The sequence below is a fragment of the Pomacea canaliculata genome, linkage group LG1 (assembly GCF_003073045.1).
Source record: "Pomacea canaliculata isolate SZHN2017 linkage group LG1, ASM307304v1, whole genome shotgun sequence".
Taxonomy (NCBI): Eukaryota; Metazoa; Mollusca; class Gastropoda; order Architaenioglossa; family Ampullariidae; genus Pomacea; species Pomacea canaliculata.
The window spans coordinates 14,380,371-14,406,025 of NC_037590.1; the positions used below are offsets into that span (position 1 = coordinate 14,380,371).

General features: G+C 41.4%; 1 protein-coding gene and 1 long non-coding RNA gene across 2 annotated transcripts; both read right to left on the reverse strand.

Moving 5' to 3' along the window:
- Positions 1-460: 460 nt before the first annotated feature.
- LOC112566508 (myosin light chain kinase, smooth muscle-like) lies at positions 461-25,655 on the reverse strand. Its single transcript, XM_025242761.1, is given in 24 exon segments — positions 461-1,855; positions 1,858-2,611; positions 3,713-3,836; positions 4,241-4,393; positions 4,742-5,083; positions 5,321-5,521; positions 5,763-5,850; positions 7,923-8,079; positions 8,435-8,607; positions 9,027-9,155; positions 9,364-9,552; positions 9,660-9,807; positions 10,243-11,590; positions 11,753-11,928; positions 12,297-12,460; positions 13,755-13,955; positions 14,948-15,043; positions 15,212-15,409; positions 15,542-15,658; positions 15,984-16,113; positions 16,258-16,447; positions 16,641-16,668; positions 17,832-17,888; positions 24,869-25,655. Coding segments are annotated over 24 exon segments (5,520 nt in total). The 5' UTR covers positions 24,927-25,655; the 3' UTR covers positions 461-1,556.
- On the reverse strand, positions 20,351-24,100 carry LOC112570154. The gene is made up of 2 exons (XR_003100597.1): positions 23,028-24,100; positions 20,351-22,969 (listed from the first exon to the last, which is right to left on the reverse strand). It is a non-coding gene; the product is annotated as an uncharacterized LOC112570154 (long non-coding RNA).

Here is a 25,655-nt window from a genome sequence, read left to right on the forward strand (position 1 = left end):
ACCACACAAGGGTACAGATAAAAGGTGTCTGATGTATACTATGATAATGATTCGTCCAAGCCTACCCAACGCCCTATACACACATTTTTATTAACCTGTGATTGTATCGACTTGCCATGTTACCCTTGTCTGCACCGATTGTGAACATATCTCTCATCTGACACCTCAGGTTCAGTGCTTTGTGTTCAGTAAGTGTGACGCCAAATAGGCCTGTTATCTACTGCCTTAGATGACTCAAAGACACGGAGAAGCAGAGAAGCGTGTGTGAATGTGTGGGCGCGCATGCGTGTGGTGTTGTCCGACAAAACAGGGAGAATTAGTGAAGACTAGTAACATGCATGTATGGAAACTGGTGGCATTTGCCAGAGGACACCCCCAATCTTCCCCGCTGCACCCCATTCAAGACACGCGCATGCGCTCTCGCACCACTCACACGCGAAAGAAGACACCAACTAGCTGAAAGGAAATGATGAGAATTTATTAATTAAAGCTGTAGTTCATGTACAATGCATGCTCGCGCTCTATTCATATGAAAACATCAGCAAAGGGAAACAACTCTGACCTCCCCCCGTTCTCTCTCTCTGGGTCTCGGCACCAAGCAAAAAACAAATAAACGCGCTGTCTGTACAAAAACCCAGTATTATGTCTCACACACACTTGTTACAATTCTTCAAATAAATTAACTACATCACAAATAACAGCTTATCACATTCCCGAACGCCTTGGAAGTGTTCAACTTCAGACGGAGTTTTACATTAAAATTTCGGGTATAGCAGTGCGAGGGAAAAAACACATCTTGAACGCAATATATCTACAAACCTGTTGCACTGGCTGGAGTCAAGTCTAACAACGAGCTTCAAGGTAAGGCTCTGTCTGAAAATCCATCAGGGTTAAAAATTGAGGGTCATTCGAAAGATGGGGCTTGTGGAGGGCTCGTCAGTTACGATCAAAAGTATCATTTATAAAAATACTGTCGATCAACTCATTGCTGCAAGTAAATGTTTGTGGGGGAAGGGGTGTGGTATCAATAACCGACGAATGCTCCACAAATTCCAAATGAAAAATGTTGGAAATTCAGAGAAAGCCTTGAAGGCATACACAGTACATGAACTTTGCTGGAATTAAAATTTAAAAAAAAAAAAAGGTGAGTCTATAGCTAAGCACGATCAGGACAAAAAACAAAAAAAAAAAGAAAAAAAAACCCAACCTAATAGTTCTTTATAAAATGTCTCAATAATGATTTCCGAAATATAGACGGTAATGTCATGAATATGTGTGTTCCGTATTAAACAGCAAACCATGGTTGAAAAAAAAAAAAACAAAAACAAAAGATATTTCAAGGTAATAGGAAGCACCATCTGTAAGAAAGGCAATTAAAAATAAAATTGTCATGATGTAAAATCCAGTTTGCAATGGAGGGGAGCAACCATGCAAACGTTTGATCTGAGTGGGTGTGAAGCGGGGCATTGCAACGTGAATATCACAACGGTCGGGAAAGGACGGGTTGGCAGTTTGAACTTGAGCGATTGCTCTTTTCTCCCCACAGAATAGCTTCGTCAGAAGCAATGCGCTTTGTACACGGTCAGCTCCGCAGAGCACGTGGTCACGCCCACAGCGTTACGTGCTCGGCACGTGTACTCGCCCTCGTCCTCTTCCGTCACGTTGCGCATGATTAGCGAGCACTGTCCGCCACTTCCTGGCTCCAGACGATGTCGCTCGTCCTCCACCACCTCCTCGTCCTCGAACAGCCAGACCAGCCGCGAGGGTTGCGCACCCGCCACGCGGACATCGAAGCGAACGACATCGCCCACCACGGCCGTACAGTCCACCATCTTTTTGACGAAGTACGGCGTCGACGAGCGTCATCACCCGGGGTGGTGAGAGGCGAGTCTCTGCTGTGCGACGCTACCGCCCTCTTGACGCCCGCGGCGGGTTCTTTGTTGTGCGATGCCGCAGCTTCCGAGTCGCCCGCGGCGACGGCCAGGTCTGTGGACGGTGGCAAGGCGGTATCGCCGGTGGCGAGGACAGAACCGGTGCCAGGAATGGCGGATTTTTTGGTCGAGTCTTTGGACTGGGTCCCGGGTAGGCGGCTAGCTGTTAAGTTCCCTGCCTTTTCGGGAACTACCACATCACACTTTTCTTCTTCAAGCAGTTCTGGCTTTCTGGTCAACCTGGGTTCTCTCCTTGTCGATGATGGTTTTGGGTCGGGTTCTGCATCCTTCAGTGGTCTCCGCCGAAACGACGAAACGGGAAGTTCTTCCGGAAATGCAGGCGCTCCCAGACCGGATGTTCTCTCTGGGTTCTTTGAGTGACGTGTCGCGGACACCGCCTGGTCTTTGCCGCGACTGCTGGCAGGCCGCATAAAGATGTCGTCGTCGTCGTGATCACCTGCTTTGCCGTTGTCTTTCCCCTCTCCCTCGAGTGTCTCTTCCTCGTCTACGACCTTGGCAGGAGAAGAAAAGATGTGCTTGGGGGTTAGCACTGGCTGGGAGGAGGAGTCGGAATCGGGGGAGTGTGAGGTGATGGCAGAACTGCTGAGACTGAAGCCCTCTAGAAGCATCTTTCGGATGGAAGCCATGCGGCCCAGCGCGCGGATAGCGTTGCCAGTTTTCTGTGCAGAGGTGGAGAGAAAGAGCACACACATGCAGGAGAGCGCTAGCCAAGCCCAGGCACCGACACCACGACAGCAGAATTTGCAAGCAAGATAATCCCTTAACATAATCTTAACAGCCACACAACCAGCAAGCACAAGAAATCAGCCTAGAACTATTTCACGCCTACTCAAACCACTATCCTTTACCTTCCAGCTTTTATACCTCAACATCCTCCGTATTCGCTCTCTCTCTCTCGCTTCGTGTGCGTGTGTGCGTGTGTGCGTGCGTGTATGCAGTGTAATTATCTGTACCATACCAATACCCTTCTCAAGCAAAGCTAAAGCTTTACCAAATCATGCTCAAAATACAAATAATTCAAACTCAAGTGGAAAAAATACCAAAATGAAAAAGGCTACATCTACAATCTACTGCAAAAGAAGATTTTAAGGGGGGAAAAAACAAAACAAAAAAGGCAAAACAATACGAATCCTAAACAGGTCGAAAAGCATTGGCACTGCATCACGTCAACGGCAACAGACCGAAAACATGAATCCAAAGAAGAAACACGTTTATCAAGCTCAAGTATATGTTTATCGTGCAAACATGCACAATCTATGCATGATAAGCGCGTTTCTACTTTTGCGCAAAAACGGGCAGAGGCTGCGGGTAGAAGGGAGGGAGAGAAGGAGAGAGCCACTCACACTACTATTTAAAAAAAAAAAGCAGAAAGGTTTTCTACTTAGCAAAGAAACAACTAGCAGAACCAGTGAGAAGAATTAAACAAACCAACTTGCGAGTTAAGAGGAGTAAGGATCCAGGGAGCTATAATGGACTTAGTTGTAGGAAAGGATGAAGATGGAGTGGGTGGGGGAACCACAGAACATTGTCCTTTACATTAACGAAACTGATTAAATAATATTTTATCTTCTTGGCTACAACATCAACATCACAATAGTTATTGCAACGAAGCTTTATTAGCGTCAAGATGGGGAGAAGTCAGCTCAGACAACTCTACATGTCTCCAGATCATGCTGACTATTCTGCCTGTCGATAACCTCTTAGCAATCCCACCGCCAACCTCATCAACCATCTTCACGCAGACCCCTTTCCCCTTTTACCTGCCACTTGCGGCGCGCCAGGAAGTCACGCAGTCTCTCTGTGTTGAGGCGCTTGCAGCGGATACGCTGGTCCTCCTGGGCCAGCCAGGGGTGCTGCAGGCACTGCTCTATAGTGTCGCGTCGCCTGTCACATACAGCAAATAACCTGTCATTTTCACCTCTCACCTCGCTGTTCACTGAACTGTGTGCTGAGAACATAACTATCAGGCACAACACAAAATGGTGTAAAAATTGGTGTAAAATATGGATATTTATACAAATGTTTGTATGAAGTTATCAAATGCATGTGAATGCTGGATTAGACATAGGACATGCTTACACTTCTTTAGGCTTCAGTTTTCTGAGGCAATGTGAATGTCAGCCTTTTGTGTTTAGCAAAGGTTATTAATTTTCTCTGACCTGATACCAAACCTGGTGTTTATGTTTACTTCACTGCAAAGAACTCTAAGATCATTGTTGCACTTTTCTTATGTTAACAATGGAGCAGGAATATATGAAGGAAAAAGGGTCAAGACCAAAGATGCTTACTCTTTACGCTTGATAAGCAGACGGCAGATGAAATCTTTTGCGTTTTCAGAAATATCCTTAAAGGGTTCTTCGTCAAAGTCGTACTCGCCGCTTGTCACATTGGCAAGGGTCTCTGCATCATTGTCACCCAGAAATGGGGACAGGCCAGACAACCTGTCAAAGACAAGATAGAAGTAATTATGAGTTGCACAACAAGACATAATTGTCAGGTAAATGAGGAAAGAAGTAAATATCTGGGGTTTTATTTTAAAAAACTCACCAAACAAAAAGTGTGTTACTAAACATCCATAATCTGGAATCATCATTGGCTGCAGACTGAAGTAAAGGACATTACCAGTGTTAGCTATGGACCAGGAAGCACCGTGAGGTAAGGTGAATGTGAAGTATGAAATCACCTCTCCTTTTTAGCTAAGGCCACAGACAGCTTTGTCATCTAATAATGTCGACCATAGGCCTGAGAAATCACTAAACGAAAACCAAAACCACACAACTGCCACTCACAAGATGTAGCAGATGACCCCTACACTCCAGAGATCAGTGGAAAAATCCACTTCGTCATAGTTGATGACTTCAGGGGCAATGAACTCTGGTGTGCCATATAACACTCTGATGCTCTCCCCTGGCCTGTATACACGGGCCAGGCCAAAGTCGATGATTTTGATTTGGTTGGAGTTTTCTGCGACGCAAAGTACGTTTTCTGGCTTCAGGTCCAGGTGAAGGATGGACTGTGAATGCATGTAACTAACGCCTGAGCAGATTTGCCGCATGAAATGCACACAGTCCCGTTCTGTAAGCACAAAGTCTTCCCGGATCACCCGCTCAAACAGCTCACCAGCTCCAACACTATTCGACACAAAAGAAAAAAGATCTCTTCAATCAAAAAGCCATGCGTTAAACAAGCAGAACACCAATATTTTTAAGATATTCAAGCTCCTTTTGAAAATATCAATCAACATGCCAGAAGGAACAGACAAAATCATCTAAACTTTATTTTTGTTTATATAGTTATTCCAACATTAGGACATTTCCTTTAGCCAGTTCTATTTCCTTTTTGTTATCTTTAGCAAAGTTAACACTCACTATTCCATTACAAGCACCACTGTGTTATGTGTTTCATAAGCGTCCCACAGCATTAGAAGCTTGGGATGGGCTAGCCGGTTCATGATGTCCACTTCTCGTCGCACATTTTCTTTATCCTTCTCGCGACATTTAACCACTTTGGCCGCCCACACTGAGTTGGTGCTTTTCTCCAGGCACTTGTAAACATTTCCAAATTTACCCCTGAAAGGAGATTACATAGTTATCTCAGTCTGACAACAAAATCTCCACAAAAATTGTCCTAGTGAAGGATTTTGTTTTCTCTAGAACATTTCTGATATACAACAGTATCAACAATTAACACACTTCCACTCAACAAAATGTATGATGCCATCTCTGTTTACATTTAAATCATTCACTCATTGTTAAATTCATCTAAAATAACACATTCATAAAGCAGCATCTATTTTTAGATCATACTTACTTTCCTACTTCATGCAGCAATTCATAGTGATCTTCAAACTTTCTGCTCAGGCAAATCTTGACTTGTTTATGTTCAAATGGAAGTGAATCTGAAACATTTTAAATCTAGAATGAAGAAATGTGCACAATATTTTAATCTCTGCCATCCATTTCCTTTTTCTTACAAGTATGGTCTCATTCAGTGTGCAAAAATATCCTGAAAGCTTCCCCTTAAAATTCTGATTTCTGTTTTCTTTTCCCTGGTTGTTGAATTAATCTAATGATTAATCTTAGAAACAACATAAACATTGTTAACCTGGATGAATTAGCAAAGAAATTCAGGGCATCTAAGAGACTAGTAAAAAAATCTAAGCCTTGTAAAACTGCAAAACAAAAAACAACAACACCCCCCCCCACTTTGTTAGACTTTACAGTTGACACAGTTATGAAAAGATAATCTGTACACTACAGACTTTCTTGTAAAATATTTTACTACTTGCTATTGGCAAAACGATGCAACATTAAAATAAAGCAGTTTAACTGATAAATATGGCAAGGAAAAGGTTAGAACTGTAATTACAAAATATAAATATAAATAAAATTCTTATTTAAGTATATAGGAATTATGAATGCTGCATAACTATGATCACTGGTCAAATTTCTCTGTTGAGCATTGCCCCCTAATTACTAAAATCTTTATATAGTCAATACATTGTTTATCTTTATTACATTCAAATCAGCAATACAAGCACAGTCACCCTGACAAATAGATTTCCGAATAATATAAAATTACAAATATGGTGAAAGTAAGCATGCCAGCTGATCTAATTTTTGAAGATTTTTTTTTAGGAGCATAAAAGTGGGGTTTTGTGTGAAGAATAGCAAGGAAGCTTAAAAAGCTGTAGCTATTGTATTTTTATTCCATATCACAATGAGCAACTTCATCTCAAGACATTAGAATTCATTGCCTAAAACTCCTTGTGTCTGCTGTGGCTGATTACATGAATACAACAGCCTGAACAAGCAGATAACAAACAGTATCCATGCAAATGGAAGGCTTGATGAACATCAGCATTACAAACATAGTTGATGCAATCTGCAAATTAATTCATATGAATGGTTAGCTGGGGTTAGAAAAGCACAAATATGGCAGCTGAAAACCTGGGGTGAAAAGTAGCATGGTTAGAAAGATTGGTTTCTGGATGATTCTAATAAATCATGGGCTTCTCAGTGTTGAGATGCCTGTTTACCTCTGCCCAAGTATTCAACAGTTGGGGAGAAGACTTCAGAAGGTCCTGAAACAACCCATAGCAAACATTTGTATGCCTGCACCATGCCTAACTATCTCAACTCATGGCCTCTATAAAGCAAGTGCACACCTAGTAGCGCAAGAACCATAGCCACAGAAACAAGCAGAAAGCACTCATTTTCTGCAATGCATGAGTATATTTTCAAATTTTTTTTTTTTTTAAATTACCTGTTTACTTTAAAAACTTATCAGAAGTCTTAGTTTCTGAAAATGTGCTATTGATTTGTGATCATTAACTTCAATGTTAGAGTTCACCAGGTTTAAGACGTCATTGAGGTGGTCCATAATTATTGCGCTAGTGAGCTAAACATGTGCCTAAAATAGGCAAAATAGGAAACAAAAATAGCATCTACTTCTTATAACAGCAGTCAAATAAGTGTCAGCTGAGGACGCTATAAAGCAGGGAAAACAAATTGCAATTTCTAGCAATATAAAAGCAGTATTTGTGTTTTGGGGTTGATGGAAGAGCTAGATTAGTGCAGGCAATTGGTAATCTACAGTCTAAGGGACGTGTTAAGCAAAAAACCTGAACAACCAGACAAAACCAGTGGAAACTACACAAGACTTGTCTTTTGAAAATTGTAAATGCATGACTTTTCAGAACCTTTGACAATATCTTAACAATTGAACCACACAAGTTTCTTCAGGTTCTGGATAGATGACAGACACAACTCTTAGAGCTAACTTCTGAATGTGTTAGAAACTTTTTCAATATAACATCAGAAACTTATTTTCATAAAAAAACAAAATCAAATCACAAATTTCTCTGTGTAGTTTCCATCTTGTATGCAACAAATAATTCCTGAGACACAGCATGCACTAGCAGATCTAGCTGCACATGTACTACTAAAGTCATTTTTTATTGTTACTAACCATCTGACTCATATTCCGAAGGGCTAAGCCAGAAATCAAGTGGCTGCACTATATCCGAGATTTCTGATGGCCTACTAAGCCCCAACTTGTTCCCTGCTCGTACTCGGAACTGGTAAAAGCAGTCTGGTTTCAAATTGGATGCGTAGTATGATGTGCTCTGCAAATATTTGAATAAATATATTCGTTTTATTTGTATTTCAGTGCATGCTGTTATGTGATAAATGCCTTATGCATAAATGCATAAACCCTTTCATACCCTAGTAGCAAATTGAACAGTAAAAAGTTCTTTTCTCAGTCACAAACTGTGCCATACCAGCCACCACCTGCCTGTTTAAACACTTTTGCTCTAAAAGTAAATATTTACATTTCCAAAGCATCAGAATGACATAGGCAAAGTAATCCTATTTAAATGAATGCATATAGTTGTAACAATCCATACTATGAATTTTACAATGAACAAAAATATTTATTTCAGACTAAATAGACCTTTCAGATTCTTGTTTTCTACTCACTCGGCAATCAGAGGTTAGTGTAGACCATGTCCCCTCACTGACTTCCTGCACTTCAATGGCATAGTGAGTCACTTGGGAACCACCATCATATGCAGGGCCACACCAGGACAGAGAGACAGACTCTCTGCTAATGTCATAAAAATGGGGTTTCCCAACAGGTGGGTCTGGCACATCTATAATTGTTAAAAAAAGAAGAATACTCATTATCAAAATATGATATCTTGAAAAGTAGCACAACATAATTCACCTGATCAGGGAAATAAAGATCCAAACAGACAAGTTTCACTGACATAGTGTTAGTAGAAGTGAATATTTATGGGAATGGACACTAAACACATCTAGTAAGCTTTCTAAACACAATAAAAGCCAGCTTTTAAATGGAAAAAAATACAGCCCAGAAAATGTGTCAAATGTTTCTAATAAATGTACACAAAATGCTGCACTTAAATACTTTTATAAATGCATCACATTTTAGTCCAGAAATATCTGACCCTATAGAAAACTATTCTAAAAAAAAAGTGACTAGAACTCTTGCAGTGAAGCCTGTGATGTTTCAAGAAAGTTAATATAAAACACTTAAAAAACTAAATACCTTGGACAGTGATATCAGCTGAAGCATGATCAGTGCCTAAATCATTGGTAACAGTGACAGTGTAGCAGCCTGTGTCGCTTCTGCTGACAGCATCAATCATCAAAGTGCAGATGCTAGCTCCCTGGTGATCTTAAAGTGGTCACCTTTGAAACGTCAGAAAAGTCAGGATAAATTAGGCTCTAAAAGCTACTCTCCAAAGAGGCTCTAGAATAACCCAAAAGAGAACGTAGGAGACAATGATAGTTGAAGGGAAGGAGACAGAAGAAAATATCTGAAACTTTTATCAGGCTACAGTACATGAAAAAAATTCCACAAAATATTTAAGCAGGAAACAAACCTGCAATCAGCTCTTTTTTTGATTGGAACCATCTAATACTTGGAGCTGGCTCGCTTGCAAAGGTCAGGGTCAAGCGCACTGGTTGACCCCGCTGCACAGCAATATTCTGAGGCACAAGTGACGTGATGTAAGGGGGCATGGACACAGGGCCTTCAAAAGCACGGCCCTCAGATTTGGAACTTGACGATGCTGAAACAAATCATTCTCAGTGTAAATACTTTTAAGTTCACAACCTCTTGCTTCGTTCATTCATGCACAATTATTCTTTTCATTAGGAATACAGAAATCACACCTACATTCCACAGTGAGGTAGCAGGAAGAGGAGACTGTGCCAGATAGATTTGTGGCTGTGCAGGTGTATTCCCCTTCATCCTCAGAGAATGCCTCTGATATCACTAGCTGAGCAAAGCTCTCCTCATAGCTTAGCTGGAAAAACTTGGAGGGCTGTAACATAAAAAATATGACGAATACTAGGATACAATTTAGCAGTCATCCAGAAGCAAAGCATAAAAATGCAAGGAGAACAGTGAGATAGAGTAAGTTGGTCTCACAAGTTTGAGGCTAAAATAATCTAATAAATCTTATATAAACATGCTTTAAATAGTAACATTTCAATAAGGGGTAGAAACTCTTTCAGCTTACATTTGCTTACTAATTCCACTAGAGGCACCAGTATCTGAAATGTGTTGATTTTTTTAATGTTGTGGCAGCAAAAGCAGCGAATATAACATACAAAGACCATAATTTAAATTGAACTTAACAAATGTAGCAAATACAATGAATGTAAAAAATTTCTTCAATGACCCCCAGGTCTCTTTGTATTATTTCATCTGTAACAAAGTTACAGCAATCTAAAATTCTATAAATTGATCACCTTACCTTAATGACTTTATGGTTGACACTCCACCTGAGGACTGGTTCTGGGTCACCCAAGATCTTGCACTTAAAGACTGCTTTTCCACCATATCGCGCCCTCTGGTTCTCTAGCGGATGTATAATGCTTGGTGCCAAGCAGCTAGTGATGCTGCTGTTCCCAATATCAGTCTCCCTTTCTTCTAGCCAGCGTCTTTTCAAGGTTGCATCCACAGACTGCAAAATATCTGGTGTTTGAGAGATGTCTGTGTCCTGAGATATGTCAGAGGCAGATGAATAATCAGAAGTCCTTGGTGTTTCTTTTTTGACCCGTGACAAAGCGGACAACCCCTCTGACAACGGCTTGAAAGTGGAAGGTTCTATTCTGGCTGGGTCAGCATTGTTTACTTTCCACTCTGCTGTTGTTTTAACACTTTCAGTTTCAAGCTTGCTGTGATTTATTAGTTCAGGAGGTGTGTCTCTGGTAGGTTTCAGATGAAAATTTTTTACATCTTGAGGATGCGATTCAAACTTTGATTTTAGACTATTTACATCTGTACTTATATTTATGTTTGAATTTTTTTCGGTTGACACCTTACTGACTACTGATAAAGGAGGGTTTAAATGTTTTCTCTCCTCTGCTCTATTTCTTTTCTTCTCTAAAACAGATCTGAAATCTTCTTGAACTTCAGTTTTTAAGGTAGCGTTTTTATGCTGTGGAGTTGATTTTAATTCTGTACTCAAAGATGTCCTTCCATCTTTATGTTCCTTCAAAATACTTCTAAAATCTTTCCTCAAAGCACCAATACTATTTGATTCTAGTCCATTTTTCCGGTTTTCACTTCTTTTGGAGAATGATGCTCTAGATCTCACATTACTGTTTGTAAACATTCCAGTGTTCCTGTGTGTAGTTCTCTGTCTCTTCAGAACACTTCTAAAGTCATTCATTGGCTGATTACTTGAAAGCTTTGTTTGATGAGCATTTTTGTCTGTCCAGTTCCTTGCTGGGTATGGTGCTTGGGTCAGAAGCACAGAAGACCTAACAAGAGAATTGTCACCTACCATCAACTGTCCTCTTTGAAATCTTCTCTGATTGGTTTGAAACTGTTGTCGACTTGTTGGCTTAATTTGCTCTGTGGAAGACATACTTTCAAACAAGTCCAGATTTTTTTTTGTAGTTCCTATGGAAATGGAACAGCCTGTAAGTGCACTGTGTGTAGGACCTGCAGAGGTGGTTAGTTTTGGGTTAGTACTGTTGGTGCCAGGCTGGGGTATCATCACACAACTCTTTCTCAGGACATTGCGGAAATCATGAGCATTATATGATCGGCCAGATTCCTGGCTGTTTTGTTCTCCCATCTGGTCTAAGGGTTCCCTGAAAAGATAAAAAAAAAGCTCCTATTGAAGATAAATAAACAGAACACAGGAAAATATCACATATATCACATGGGAGCTAGATAGACATGTGCAGAACAAACTTTGATTCAATGAATGGACCAAAAAGTAATGAAATGAGCACAATGAGAATGAAGAATACCTGGCTTTTAAGGAATCTGTGCCATGAGGCTGCGTAAACTTTGAGTGTGATATGACCAGGGAACAGGTGTGAATAACCAAACCAGCAGAGTTCTCAGCATGGCACATATACTGTCCAGAATCAGATTTGTTTGTTCCCACTATCTCAAGTGTGTGAATCTGTCCATCATCAGAAATCTGCCACACAAAAAATAAGTTGTAAAACTTTTAGACAAACTAATAACAACAAACATGCCAGTCTGGTTTATTTAACACTGGTGGGAAAGGCAGCAACTTTCCTACAAGGTGAAGGCTCGATGTCTTTAGAAACATGGTTTGCTAACTGCTCATTGTTTAAGTTCTTCACAAATGGCACAAGTGCTTGGGAAATTTCCCAGAAAGATGTGCTCTTTGGCAAAGTAACAGTTTTGATAAATATTTAGCTACTAGTATGTTCAGACATAAACAATGTTCTTTCAAAACTATGGCAGACTATAATAAAGAAGGCTTAAACACATGCTAACCTCCAAAAGACCTTTTTTATAATGTCAACAAAACTGACAAACCTGAAGTCTTTTGCTCTGGGACAGTTTGTATCCATTGTGCTCCCACCAAATGGTAGGTGAAGGGTGTCCACTGACACAGCAAGTAAACGTCGCATTTGAACCTTCCTCAATTGTCAAGTGTATTGGTCGGGTTAGAAATTCTGGGGGTTGAGGTTTTTCTACTTCTGTGTAGACAAGCATTCAAAACAAAAATGCACACATTCTACTGGAGGGAAGGATTTTTGAAAAGATAAAAAAAAAAAGTTAAGTTCAAAGAAAAACAAGAAAATATAAGAGGAAAGGGATGCTAAAAAACAATAGGAGGTTGGGAAAAGCAAAAAGAAAATCTAAGAGCAGAGTAAGTCACGGGGAAAAAAATTTACTAAAAAGAAACAAAAAAAAAAAAAAAAAAGGAATGTTGTTTGAAAGTGTAGTGGAAGAGGGTTCATTTGGACTCCTTGGTGCTGGTGAGACCAGAGTCTGTTGAGACAAAGAAGAGGAAAACCCAAGTTACCAAGGCTTTTTTTTTTTTCACTAGAAGCTGTGCATTTGTTCTAGAGGTGCAAATTTCAGCACTGCTACAAAGTACATAAACATAATTATAAGATCAGATGTACCTGACAGGATTTAAAAATCACATCCTGCACTACAGTTGTTACACTTCTGATTCATATTTATAAATGGCAGCCAAAAGCTTAACTTATCTTTTTTCTAATCATCATTTACTTTATTTTTTCAGCTGGTTTTACAAATGGATTTTTTTTTTAAATATAGTCTGATTAACATTTCTCAAAAAATTCCACACCGATGGGGAAACCACAACTGTTTTGGTCTTATGATAATAAAGTGTTTTCTCACCAACAAATAATCCATGGTAAGTACATGCAGAAAAGAAGCCTAGTCTGAAGACAACAACATTCCCATTATCACTTATTATCGCACACTCGTTATGATATCTGCATTTACATGCATTACTGACTTGTAAGTCACCACAAGGCCACACTTTGTTTACATGCCATAAGGAAAAAATGTATCTTTTTTATTTTTAATTTATTTTTAGTGTTGTCAGTAACATATTTTCAGAAATCAGAAAAAGAACTCTGCAAAACAGATGCTTTAGAGCTTTCTCTACTGCAGTCAATGACATACAGAATGTAGCAAGTGTGGGGTTCAAGCAATGTTTCCTCTTCACAAATGATGTCAAAATTGAGGTAAAAACACAAAAGACTTAATATTAACATGTGAGTCCAAGAAAAAAAGTGAAAAAGAATAGGAAATGTACTTAATAAATATTTTAAAAAATAGTGCAACATGGTTACTAGTTATTAAAACTTTTCAAGTTAAATGAAATGATAGCAAAGAATATCTGAATATTTTCAAAATATCTACAAAATAAAAATGCTGGCAGGGGGGAAAAATCATCTAAGGCTCTGTTAACATTTAAACTTGTCATTATGCTATTATATCATAAATGTATACCTTTAACAGTGAGTCTGCAGACTGTGTTTGTGTTTCCATAATCATTAAAAGCCTCACACATGTATTCTCCAGCATTAATAGTGTAAGCACTGGATATGAAGAGAGAATGAATGCCGTCTGCAGAATGGAGGGTGATTCCAGGTGTATCAACAGTGACCTCCATATTGTTGTGCCTCCAGAACACATTGATAGGCTGTGTGCCTGTCCACAACACATGCGTCATGCCATGCTTTACATACTGAACAGTGTGTATACATATATGTATATAATTCCACACTTTGACTCTTGTGTGTGTGTGTGATGTATACAGAGGCATACGAGTGAGAGTGGTATGTTTATGCATGTATTGTGTCTATATTAATGTGTAAATTCATGCACCATGCTCTGAAGACCTACTGAGGGCAAAATTCTTTTTCAACTAATGGGTTGTATCATTACACGATGCTTACTCCTAACAACTGAGAAAATAAACCCCTTATCTGTTTTGTGAGATAAATATAAGGATTCAAACACAGGCAAAAAGGGTTAAATGCATAAATCTATGTCTTCAGCTACTTGTCACTTTTGGCAAAAGTAGTTACCTCCCTGCTGGTAAATAAATGACATGAAAACAATGCACAGGGACTGGCACTTGCATGCTCTCCAGTCATAGCATTTATATTCCCTTAAAATACATGCAAAATATCTGGCCATCAAATGGCATAATGCATTACTATCACTATTCAATTTTTACCTTTACATTAACTCTAAAATTTGGGAATATGTTGATTTTTACATGGGGTAAATTAGGGTCTGTAAATAATGTTGCCATACTAAAATAACTTAAATTTCTCATGTAATTAATGAGATACTATACTTCTGGCACTTCTTAAATTTCTCTTATCCTTAGTTATTTATTTCAGTTCAGGTTTACTGACACAGCAGCATTGACTTTTTGTGCAGAATTCATATATTTTAAATGGCCACCAAGAGAGAACATGTCTCACTGAAGATACTGGTTTCTCTGGTTCAAAATTTGAATGCATGCAAAAAGAAACTATCATAAAAGACATCTCAGTAAAAGACAACAAGTTATAAAATATGCATGCTCAGAGCAAGTTACTAAACACTATTCATAAACACTACCAAACAGATCAAAACCACATCCATGCACTAATTCAGCATAACTCTTTTGAATTGGCTTATGAACTGACCTTTGACTTCTGCCACCAGCTCCACCTTGTCTCCATTTTCAACTTCAGTGTCATGCAATTCTTGAGTGAAGGCAGGAGGTTCTGGATTCTCACCAGCTTCAAGAGAAAAATAGATTCTGTTATAAGTGACAACAGGACATAGAAAAAGAGGAAAAGGTAGAAGATAAGGAAGGAAACTTGAGTAGAGTGTGGATGTGTGTGTGTGGATGCTAATCCAAATCCCAGAGTTTCTAAATCTATGAGTGCTTTTTTCCCTTTGCTCACCTGTAACAAAAAGTGAACAGCTGGTTCTGATTTCACCTCCACCACTAGAGAGCACACACTCATAGAGTCCAGAATCATCCTCCTCTGCCTCAAGCACGACTAGGGATGCTATTGCACCAGTAAAGCGAATTCGATAATGGCTGCTAGGCTGCACTTCTTTGCCATTGTGGAACCATGTTACTTCACTTTCATCAGCATCTAATTAACCGAAAGAAGCAAAATATCACAACTCATATCACAATTGAAAATAAGATTTTTTTTATTTGATGAATAATGCTAATTTAAAATGTAAAAGGTTGGACATAGATGTACAAATGAAGCATAGCATACCTTGCACCTTGCATTCCAGTCGGACATTATGTTCACCCACTGTGGCTTCCACATCTTTAAGTGGGATCACTAGCACTGGGGGTGCAGGTGTATTTCTAGTCAGTAACTTTGGCTTGGCTGTTGACAGAATTACCTTTATTGTAAGACACTTGCTGGAACTTAAAGTTTTACCACACTTTCTACTGAATCTCAAATGGTTGCAGAAAATTAATTAAATCACTGGGTAAAAGAAAAAAGCCCAAAGGAAACAGGCTTTAAGCTTATGTAGGACAAAAAAAAACAAACTAATAAATTGATCTACTTTCCATTCTTAGAATGCAGTAGTCTTTGACAACATTCGCTACTGTAGCCTGTACAGTGACTGGTCATGTGTGGTAGCTTGTGAATTTACTAGTATTTAAGTGGCTTTTATTTTTAAGCGAAGGTAAACAATGCAGCTCACCAAAGACATCAAGCTCAGCTGAAGCAGCATCAGTGCCAGCAGAATTCTCAATAGTGCAGACGTACATGCCACTGTCATCAGAATGTACGTTTTGAATCTCAAGGTAGTGATAGCCATCTTGCTCGTACATCTGAAAAATTGGAATTTTTGTAATTGAGATTTAAATTTGTAAATAAATCCATGCTTTCAAAGACAAATCTTTCCATATGCATGTGCATTCCCACACATCATGCATATACTATCTTACACACACACACACACATTCGACACTCACCTTGTATTTTGAACTGCTAGACAGAGACTGTCCGTCTTTGCTCCAGGATAGCTGTGTGGAGGGAGAACCCTCAAAGGACACTTTGAATTTCGCACTCTGGCCTCCATCAACAAACTGTCTACGTGGCCTGATGACAAACTCTGGTGCTCTCTCTTGTTCTGGCTTTTTTACATCAGGTGATGGCAACCGTCTACAATGAAAACAGGGAGAAATATTTACTTTTAGCTGGGTGGTGTTATCTCTAATTCTGTTCTCTTCAAAAGGACAGTTAAGTATATTTCACAAGCAGAAGATGACATGGTGATAAAACATGTTTCCACATACATGTTGCATACGTGAATGTATATGTAAAAAAGTGAATGAAAAGATAAAAAGATGCTTACCTCCTACCAATGTCTAGTTTGAATTCAACTGTAAGAAACAAAAAGAAAAATAGTTTGAAAAACAACAAAAGCTTAACCTAGTATCAAAATCAACACCGTAAATTTCTACATTAAAAGAAACATCAAAAACAGGTGGAGAACAAACTCATCTACACAATGTCCATGAATCCAGAAAACACAAAACATATCTCTTGCCACTTGAAAAGTTTTGGGGATTTAAGATACATATCTGCAGCTTATCTACATACATATCCTGCTGATCTCCACTAGACTATCAAAGCAGCATAGAACTTATTAGCTTTGAAGCAAGATGGGCGTGTCAGGTCTGCCACTCTTTATGGACAATTTCGTCCGCCAGGGCTCAAGTCCCTGGCTGAACTAGGCGAGAGGAGGCGATGGCAACTCAAGGGACAACCGCAGCTGCGTCTAAGATGGAGAAGTACACTTGGCTGTTTGAACTATGGTACGCTTCTCCCACATATTTGTTTGTCCAACCCAATGCCTTCAGTGCAAAACAACAAGCAAACAACTCCAATCCCGCTTTCCCCCATTTTATTTACTTATTTTAAAAATATTTTTGAAGCTCGCGGCAATGTTTCGCCAGACTGCAGGTACAGCTTTGTGCCATTGTCCTAGGTTACCTGTGTCTCCCGACGACTCTCCTTCTCACTTCAGAATGTGGAGAGCCGGGCAAACATGCGGGGGTTCCCGTCCCGCGATCTGAGCGCTCTTGTTAACTGTCGCTACCACATTCCCCCCTGCGATGTGAATATTACTGTTGTCAAGCTGCCTGTTATTCCTGCTGCTTTTCCTGAGCGAGCAATGCGCAAGAAAGAAGGCCGGAATGCCAAAAATGATTAGCCGGAGCTTGTTGAAATATCGGGTTTGATGAAAACAAATCTAATCCGTGAAACGGACTCAGAAACTTTGTGCTGGGTATCTGGATGCCGAGGGGAAGGGGTGCAATGTTTAGCTCTTTGATACTTCTCTGTTTATCTTTCATAAACTGCCTGCTAGCACAGCATCCACAGACTTGACGCATACTATAGCCGCTGATACCCACCCCTCCTCCTTCCATGGCTCATTATTATGCCAGAAATGCTGCTGGGGACCAATTTGTTAAAAGTCATTTAAGTCACGTGCACTTTGCACAAGCCTCAGGGCAAAAGCACACGACACAGAAATACGAACCTTCCTTCATGCCGAGGTTTGCCCCATCGCTGTGGTCTCTTTTAGCGCGGGTGCCACCTGCAAAGAGAAGAGGAATGTTTGTCATGTCGTTCGGGAAAAAAAAATGTAAGAATTGTACTGCCACTTCAATATCAATACAGCTGCGAGAGACCCTGAAAATAAAAACGTTTGACCCATAAAGGAGAGACCAGCGGACCAGCCTTTACAAAATTGGCGATTCAAGTGTGAAGTACCAATGCTTATTAAAAAGCATGACACACAGGTTTCTTGCTACACTGCAAACAGTTCTCTCTTTATTATGCACACGTTTGCACGTGTCCGGCATGCCAACAGGAATGGAAAGGGGGACACGTTGGTGTCGGGATGGAGCATTCACCTCCACCTTAAAACACACATCAACTGTGAGAGATATACTCCCAGACGAAACTGTATTCTAATTTGACTTACTGGTTTAAAAATACCCATAGGAATTTCGAAATTTTGTATAGTAAGAACATTTCAAATTAACCACTTGCAGTTTCACAGAATGACATTCCATTGTTTAAGGTAACGCAGAAATGTCCTTGTTTAGATATAAGCAAACTCTTATTTCTTAGAAAAGAAAAAAATGGCAGCATTCGAAGTAAACAAAACTAATCGTAAATAAAAGAGTGCACTTGTATATAAAATAAAGATACGGTATCTACGCAAATGATACCTTTAAACATCAAACGTCTGCATTCTTTGTTCACTATCATGCAAGACACGACAATAGGAAGCTGAAATCTACGAAATGTTTCTTCTAGAAGTTTCTTCTACCTAACTTGCAAAATGACAGTTACGAATGTGAGACTGGACATGTTTGTTAAGGTCACATGAAATAGGTGGTCATAAGCTTTTATTTGAAGCATCCGCATTTAACGCTTCATCCAGTTCCGGAATAAGAAAAGGCAATGGAAACTGTGAGATAAAGTATTATCCTGCTGTAAATAAATATCTGACCCTTTTTTTTTTTTTTTTTTTGGTTTAGCAGCTTTTGCAAGGTTTCGGTTATAATTATAAGTCTAAGTAGGATTCTTACTTTGTTTAAGGTCTCATCCTTTGGTAAATGCTGCGAAAAATCTGGCTTATTCCTGATCGCCTGCTTTAATCGACTTAGTCAATGTCCGGATTAGGGCGTTTAATAACGGTAATACAGCTTTAGAAAACCAACAGACGTTCACTTAGTTTAGTGATGCAGTTTTAATACTGCTGGTTGGGGAATTTGCTGGGAGGGTGGATAAAGAGGCTGATACAACTGAATCCTCTGTGCTGGCCAGAACAACTACAGACTCCCCAGTCCCCTACTACAGCGTGCAGGAGCTGATTATACCAAATGAGTGACAAAATCTTGTTGTCTATCCTCTGACTTATTGTCTAGAAACAAACAGGTGCGGAGTCGAAGTTGTGTGCAGCGCCAGGAGAAGACACAAGTCCCAAACACTGAATCAACGAGCCAGGCAAACAGAATAGTTTCTGCGGCCCCGCGAGGTTTGATCCACCGAGGTTCTTCACAAAAGGCCCGTGCCAGCAGTCTTCGAAACATCACCCTGCTCAACTGCTGGCAGGATTACAACCCTGTCAAAGTTTACTCTGCGCAAACACAGGTGTAAACACGGTTGTAGACGTGGACTTCTGACCACACGTTTTGCCAATGCGACCGTGTGCCCCCACTGACTAAATATCCCAGCAGCCTCTGTCATTCACTGGCAGGGGTTATCTTCATGAAAAGTGCGTTAAAGGAAAGATATATCATGTATACATATAATGTAATAACCTTAGGTCGACATAACTTCTGACCTGCGTACAGAAACGCTTGCGAACATAATAGACGTGCAGCAAATGGATTGGACGCGGTTACAGGATGGACGTGAATACCTGCCGGCAGTTAACTATTCATGATTAGTGTACGCTGCACAAGAACAGAGCGAGCTTTTTTCGTTTTTTTTTTTTTTTTTGTTTTTTTTTTTTTTTTTTTTTTGTTTTTGTTGTTTTTTTTGTTTTTTTTTTTAAGTACGAAAATTGCACGTGCGCCCCGTCCGGTCATGTTTTTCACGTCTAAAAGACCCCAGGACAGACTACAGCTGTCTTCAACTGCGAGACTTCTGCCACGGTTATAAATGTATGCAAGCGAAAGGATTTTGAAATGAGTTCTGACCATGAAGCCGAGTTTATATTGGATACTAAAGTTTATAACCAGCACCTCATCATCACAAGGGTGGAAAATATGGGTGTAAATATAATCACACGTTTTTTTATTAAGAAAAAAATTACCAGTTCTCAAGAGACTCTGAGAATGCGTTTATGATCGTGTGCAGACGTGAAACTAAGACCTAGCAACACGCATTCCCAATGAAAGCACAGCAACGCCCTTGTCACGTATTGAAATCACTGCCAGGTTGGATGGAACGGCGCGCGCCCTGATCCAACAAAGGCCGAGGGTCAAGCTGCGTTTCGACAAGGTCGGTCCCCAGGAATGCAGGGATGTTTTTTTTTTTTTAAATATACGTCCGATCAAATCTGGACACTAATATTTCATAAGGGGCGACCTCACCTGGGGTAATAAAAGAGAGCAGGGTCGCAAGTTAGCTTCCTTCCCCTACCAAAACCACCTTCACGTTACCCCCGTACCGGTAACCTCCCCGCAGATGTTTGCCGTGTCCAAAGCATGGACATACAAAACCTGAGTGATACTACTTTTAGGGGTGGGCGAGTGTAAGTTGTCAAGCTGGGTGCTTTTGTGGGGTATTTTTAAGGGCTTTGTGTCACATTAGCAAGTCCCCTCCCTACTCGTCTCTCTTACACACTTCTTGAAAAGAACAGCAGCACTGGGCCTCGGGTCGTGTTAGTGCTGGGTCACAAAGGTCTAGCTTGCATCGTGAACAGATAGTGCTAGTGCTGGGTCAAAAAGGCCAACATTTCCCCTCTCCCAACCCCGGTCATGACCATTACTTGCCCAGGTCCGTCCGCATCATGAACATGTGACGGCCTCCATATCCATAGAGACCCGCCCACACATTTCGTGCGGGGATGAACACTGAGCCCTGAGGTAAAAGAGGGGAGGATACGATGAGGTCTGAAGATGCTGCCATCTTGTCGCAATGCGCTTACGGCCAATTAAAATAACTCTTTGCAGTGGCGCGAACAACCCAGCTATAATACTCTCAAGCAAATCGTACAAATAAAATTCCGTGCACTCAATATATTGGTTTCTTCACTCGTTAATCGAGCATGAAAGGTTTCGTTCCAAGGGCCCTTGACATTCACCAAAAGGAAGAGGTAGAAAACCATTCGAAAACCACCTAATACTAATTACGTTAACCTGAAACTTTCTAGTGTGCCCGGGTGCAAATCCACCCCTCGATCTTCTCCACTGTAATTTACTTCTAAGCAGGTGGCGTGTCGCCGTGGTATCGGTGATGAACCTAGGCAGTGACACTCGACAGCTGGTATTAGGGGCTCCAACCCTCCTGATCGCATCTTTGAAGGCGCCAGCCTACAGATATTTTTTTTTTAAAGTCACAAACCCACGGATTGTCATAGGTACAGCTCCACAGAAGTTTCCAGAACACAAGCCCCCTACTAGGCAAATCCTGAGCACGCCCTGAGCACGTGGCGTGAATAATTAATCCTTCGGTTAATCAATCTGGCTGAGACATGGTACAATGGTAATTACTTCCAGGATAACTGGGAGGCACAGCAAATTCCACATAGAGCTATCGTATGAAACCCAATCCATTCCAAGTTCGGATCACGTGACCCCCGACATTGATCTGACAAAGGTACTGGATAAAGAAATGGCTTCATCAGGTGTAAAGGTTCCAGTCAATAAGAAGTCCTCTCTGGGGATTTAATGTAAATTTAATGTACTAGATTGATCTGGAGACCTCTCTCTCACACTCACACTCCCTTGACTTCCTGCTCGTGGAGCCTAAGTTCTTTTCTTCTTTCATACTATTGAATCGACGTGACCTGAGGTCACAAGGCCTGACAGGAAAAATGTCACGGCCGACATAGCTGGTCAGGGTTAGTTTGGCCACCAGCCGATGGGAAATGGTCGGTCAGTGAACTCTCATCGCTTGGGTCTCGCAGTAACCAACTATATAAGTATAAGAGATACAAGATGACGCAGCAGTCCTGACGTCACTGTGGTCAGGGAAATCCGTGTCGAGTGCGGCAGTACAAGAGGACGAGTCGTCTCAACCCACGTGACATGTGTCTCCCACCTGCATGCGACGCCCACGCGTCGAGAACAGCTTTATTGTTTAGTCGCGCCTACACTAGCTACCCCCGTGCAGCATCCGCTGCTGCTGCTGCGAAGTTCTGTCAGAAACAGGAAGTGTGAGCATGCTGCAGGAAGATATTCTGGACAGGCTGTGAATGAACGAACGCCGTTTTTGCTTAACCCCTTGGCGGACCTTCGTCAGCAGCAGTTTAGAGCCCCCATCTCAACGGCAACAAGGAAGCCCTCCCAATCCGTCTCTACCCTCACGACTTCTTCCGCCATGCCATGTAGAGCTGTGTGCATTTAGCTGCAATCACTTTCGCTGAAATACAAACAATGAACGCCTGCAATTACATCAGCTATAACGGTACTGGATGATCTCGCTCCCTTTCGAAAACGAGTCATAACTCACTTGAACACTTCCCTGGCTGTGACCTGCTGTTAGTCACGGATCGAGATATCGCATGTGAACTGTACTCACACGGGGAAGGGGTGGAGGCCAACAGTGGTGTCCTATGGCCGTAGGCGCGAACACTACTCAGCTCGACAAGCGTGTGGCGCACTAAGCTCCCCTTCTAGCTGACCAAGCCTTTGAGTAGGCCAGTAGAGTATCTGACCTCTTACAGAGGCTTAGAGAAGACAACGCTGTAAGGGATTATAGGATGGACACCCTTGATCATACGCTGGCCTCGAGATGAGTGGCCGCACTAACACACTACCCTGAAAGGTCAACTCCTATCTTTACCTCTTTGTAGTCATGTAGCCGCCAGCTTCCGGCAACCCACTCAATGCTTCTTAACATATCAAGTTATCAAAGAAAGGGGAAGCCTTTAATTTCTACTACTGTATCTCGTCTGATTTCACCTTACTAACCTCTTGTCCACTTTGAGCTACACTGACGAGCAAAGGACCAATAAGCGATATGTGATTTCTGCTTGCTTCATGCCGAGGACGAAAAGGGGCACTATGACCTCTTCCCAACCCCTCTAACGTTCAGCAGTAAAGACGTCCACCACCCCAAATCCTCGACCCTTCAGCGAGTTGGGACAAAGAAAGGCGATGTGACGAGATGCTAACGGCAAGCAACGTGTGCAGACAAGCAGTGTGGCCACAACATCTGTTTGCTATGTGTGGAATGCCTCCGGCCTCCCCCACCCCACTCAGTGATTTCCATCTCCTCTATCCCCAGCACCTTCGTGTCCCATCAGCTGCACCCTAAGCACCTTTCCTTTTTTTTTATCTGCCTCAGCCCTCGAGGTAAGATTTATCCATTCTTCGTGGTCCATCATTTTCTTCTGCGGCTAAGAACATGAGACATAGCCTCGTTCACTATAGATACTACAGGGGATAAAAGATCTTGTCAGCAGGCCATGTCTGTGCTCTTAGTTTCTGGTGGGTTGGACAGTCCTGCAGTGAGTGGGCCAGTGTCACTGGAGCTCTGACGAAGGGCACTGTGGGGACTATCCAATGCTGAACTTGACTGCTATAGCTGGGATGCTGCTAGAACCATCGTTATTGCTTGGCTTCTTTTATTGTCTTGGCTTAGGTAAATCTGACCTGGGGATGGGTCACCTGGGCCAGCCTCTCTCCCAGTCGGCTTCGAAATTGCCATGGATACTGCACTGTAAGAGTATTTTTAGTGGACGGCTGCAAGATACAAGTCTATTTCCTGGTTCTAAAACTGAAGTCCAGCAGTCTGATAAATAGTTCTTCAATAAATAAAGTTTCTAGAGAGGAAGGGTAATCAATGGTCAAACCAGTTTCACCTTTCGATCAAACTAAATGTTACTGGTTTACAAATTTATTTAAGCTTATTTCGTGGGGATATTGCCCTACAGAAGTTCCCACGATATACAGTAAGAGGAACAATAAGGAAGAGAATAAAAGACGAGAGATTAAAAAAAAAAAAAACCACCAACGAAGTCCTACTATAACCTTTACAACGCCCTGCTCTAGTTAACCCTCAGAAAGACAAACTGCTAAATCCTTAGGTGTAGGCCGGGGATAAGGCCAAGTAAAAAAAAAAAAAAAAAAGAGTATATTTAGCCATAGTGATTAGTAGAGCATGCGATCCGAACACCCGACTATCATGTTGCCTTGCAAACAGCAAAATATTGTTTTCGTGGTTCATGTTTTATGCCCGTATCCAAGTAGCTATGTCTATTGTTCCTGGACAATCAGTTGCACAGCTACATTAAAGTCTGAACGGACTGTTGGTGTTAAATTACTTGTGTCGGGAAGCGAGCTGTGACAAGAAATGTTATACAATCTTTATCTAGCTGTTAATCACTGGGGTGCTGTGATCTCATCAGACTGAAATGCACGATCCACCAATGTATGAGAAAGGTGGTGGTGGGTCTATGTTTGGAAGACAGGATAGGGGGGAGGAGAGGGAAGGAGAACTAAGGGTCGATCAATCGTGAACATGCCGATGACGTATCTACTCTTACATTCCTTAGTCATTTCCGTGTCGTATCTCTACCCTGCTCGTTCGTGCCACAGCAAGCGATTTAGTCTTGCCGACAATAAAATAAATTACAATACAATTAACAGCTCGTGCCGAAAATTAGCTTCAGTTTGTCTGTCAACCTATATTTATTTAAAATAAAAATTGTCACACAAAGAATGTCAGGAAAGCCTTTGATAAACAGCAAGGGAGACAACAACAACAAAGGCGGGTAGTTTCAAAAATTGTTACGCGACCACCGCACCAACCAATGACAGGCTGTACAGCGTGTACCCGACATGTCACAGCAACACAAACATCATTAAAATCGTGGATAAAATAACTCACCAAGCTGTACTTGGATGGCAGAGCGATAAACTCGCCCCGTGTTATTACTGCCACTCATCTGTACTGTTCCGTGTGTTCACATCTGGGTCACCGTCTCCGTTACGCTCACACTTCCATGGCTCGCGTACACACTCGGACAACCGCTCAGCTCTAACGGCTGTGTACTGTGTATACCGTGTCACCGTGTGTGTATGTGTGCGCGAGCGCACCACTGACAAAGTCCAGGTGTAGTGATGTTATCTATGCTGACCACCGGCTGAAATGATTGAAGTGGACACCACCACCACCACCACACTTCAACGCCTGACAAAACCACAACAGCTGTGTGTACGCACTTGTTCCTTCTTTTCTCCTTCAACAATCGAGCCAACGACAGCTAGACTACAGAATCATTCATTACGGTTGTCGAGACGAACCCTGTTATGAAGCCTTATTCATCACCGGGGCAGGCGGAAGCTCGCGCAGGGTTTGAACCCTACACAACACTGACCCACAGGTCAAAGTTGATCCCAAACTTCATGGCCCAGCTGTGCGTTTGACACTGACATTCCCTTGTTCAGTCTTCGTTCTTGAACCGGCGTGACAACACATCAGCACCAGTCTCCGCGACTTCAGCATCACCACAAACCCACCTTCCTTTTTTTTTTTCTTCTCTCTCTCCTTTAACCCACTAGCTACTGTCACTCAAGCCGGAGTCCAACGTACCGGGACAAAGATACTCATATATATATGTCGCCAATGTCAAGGCTCTAACTGAAGCGTTTTCTTCCACACGGTGGACGCGCCG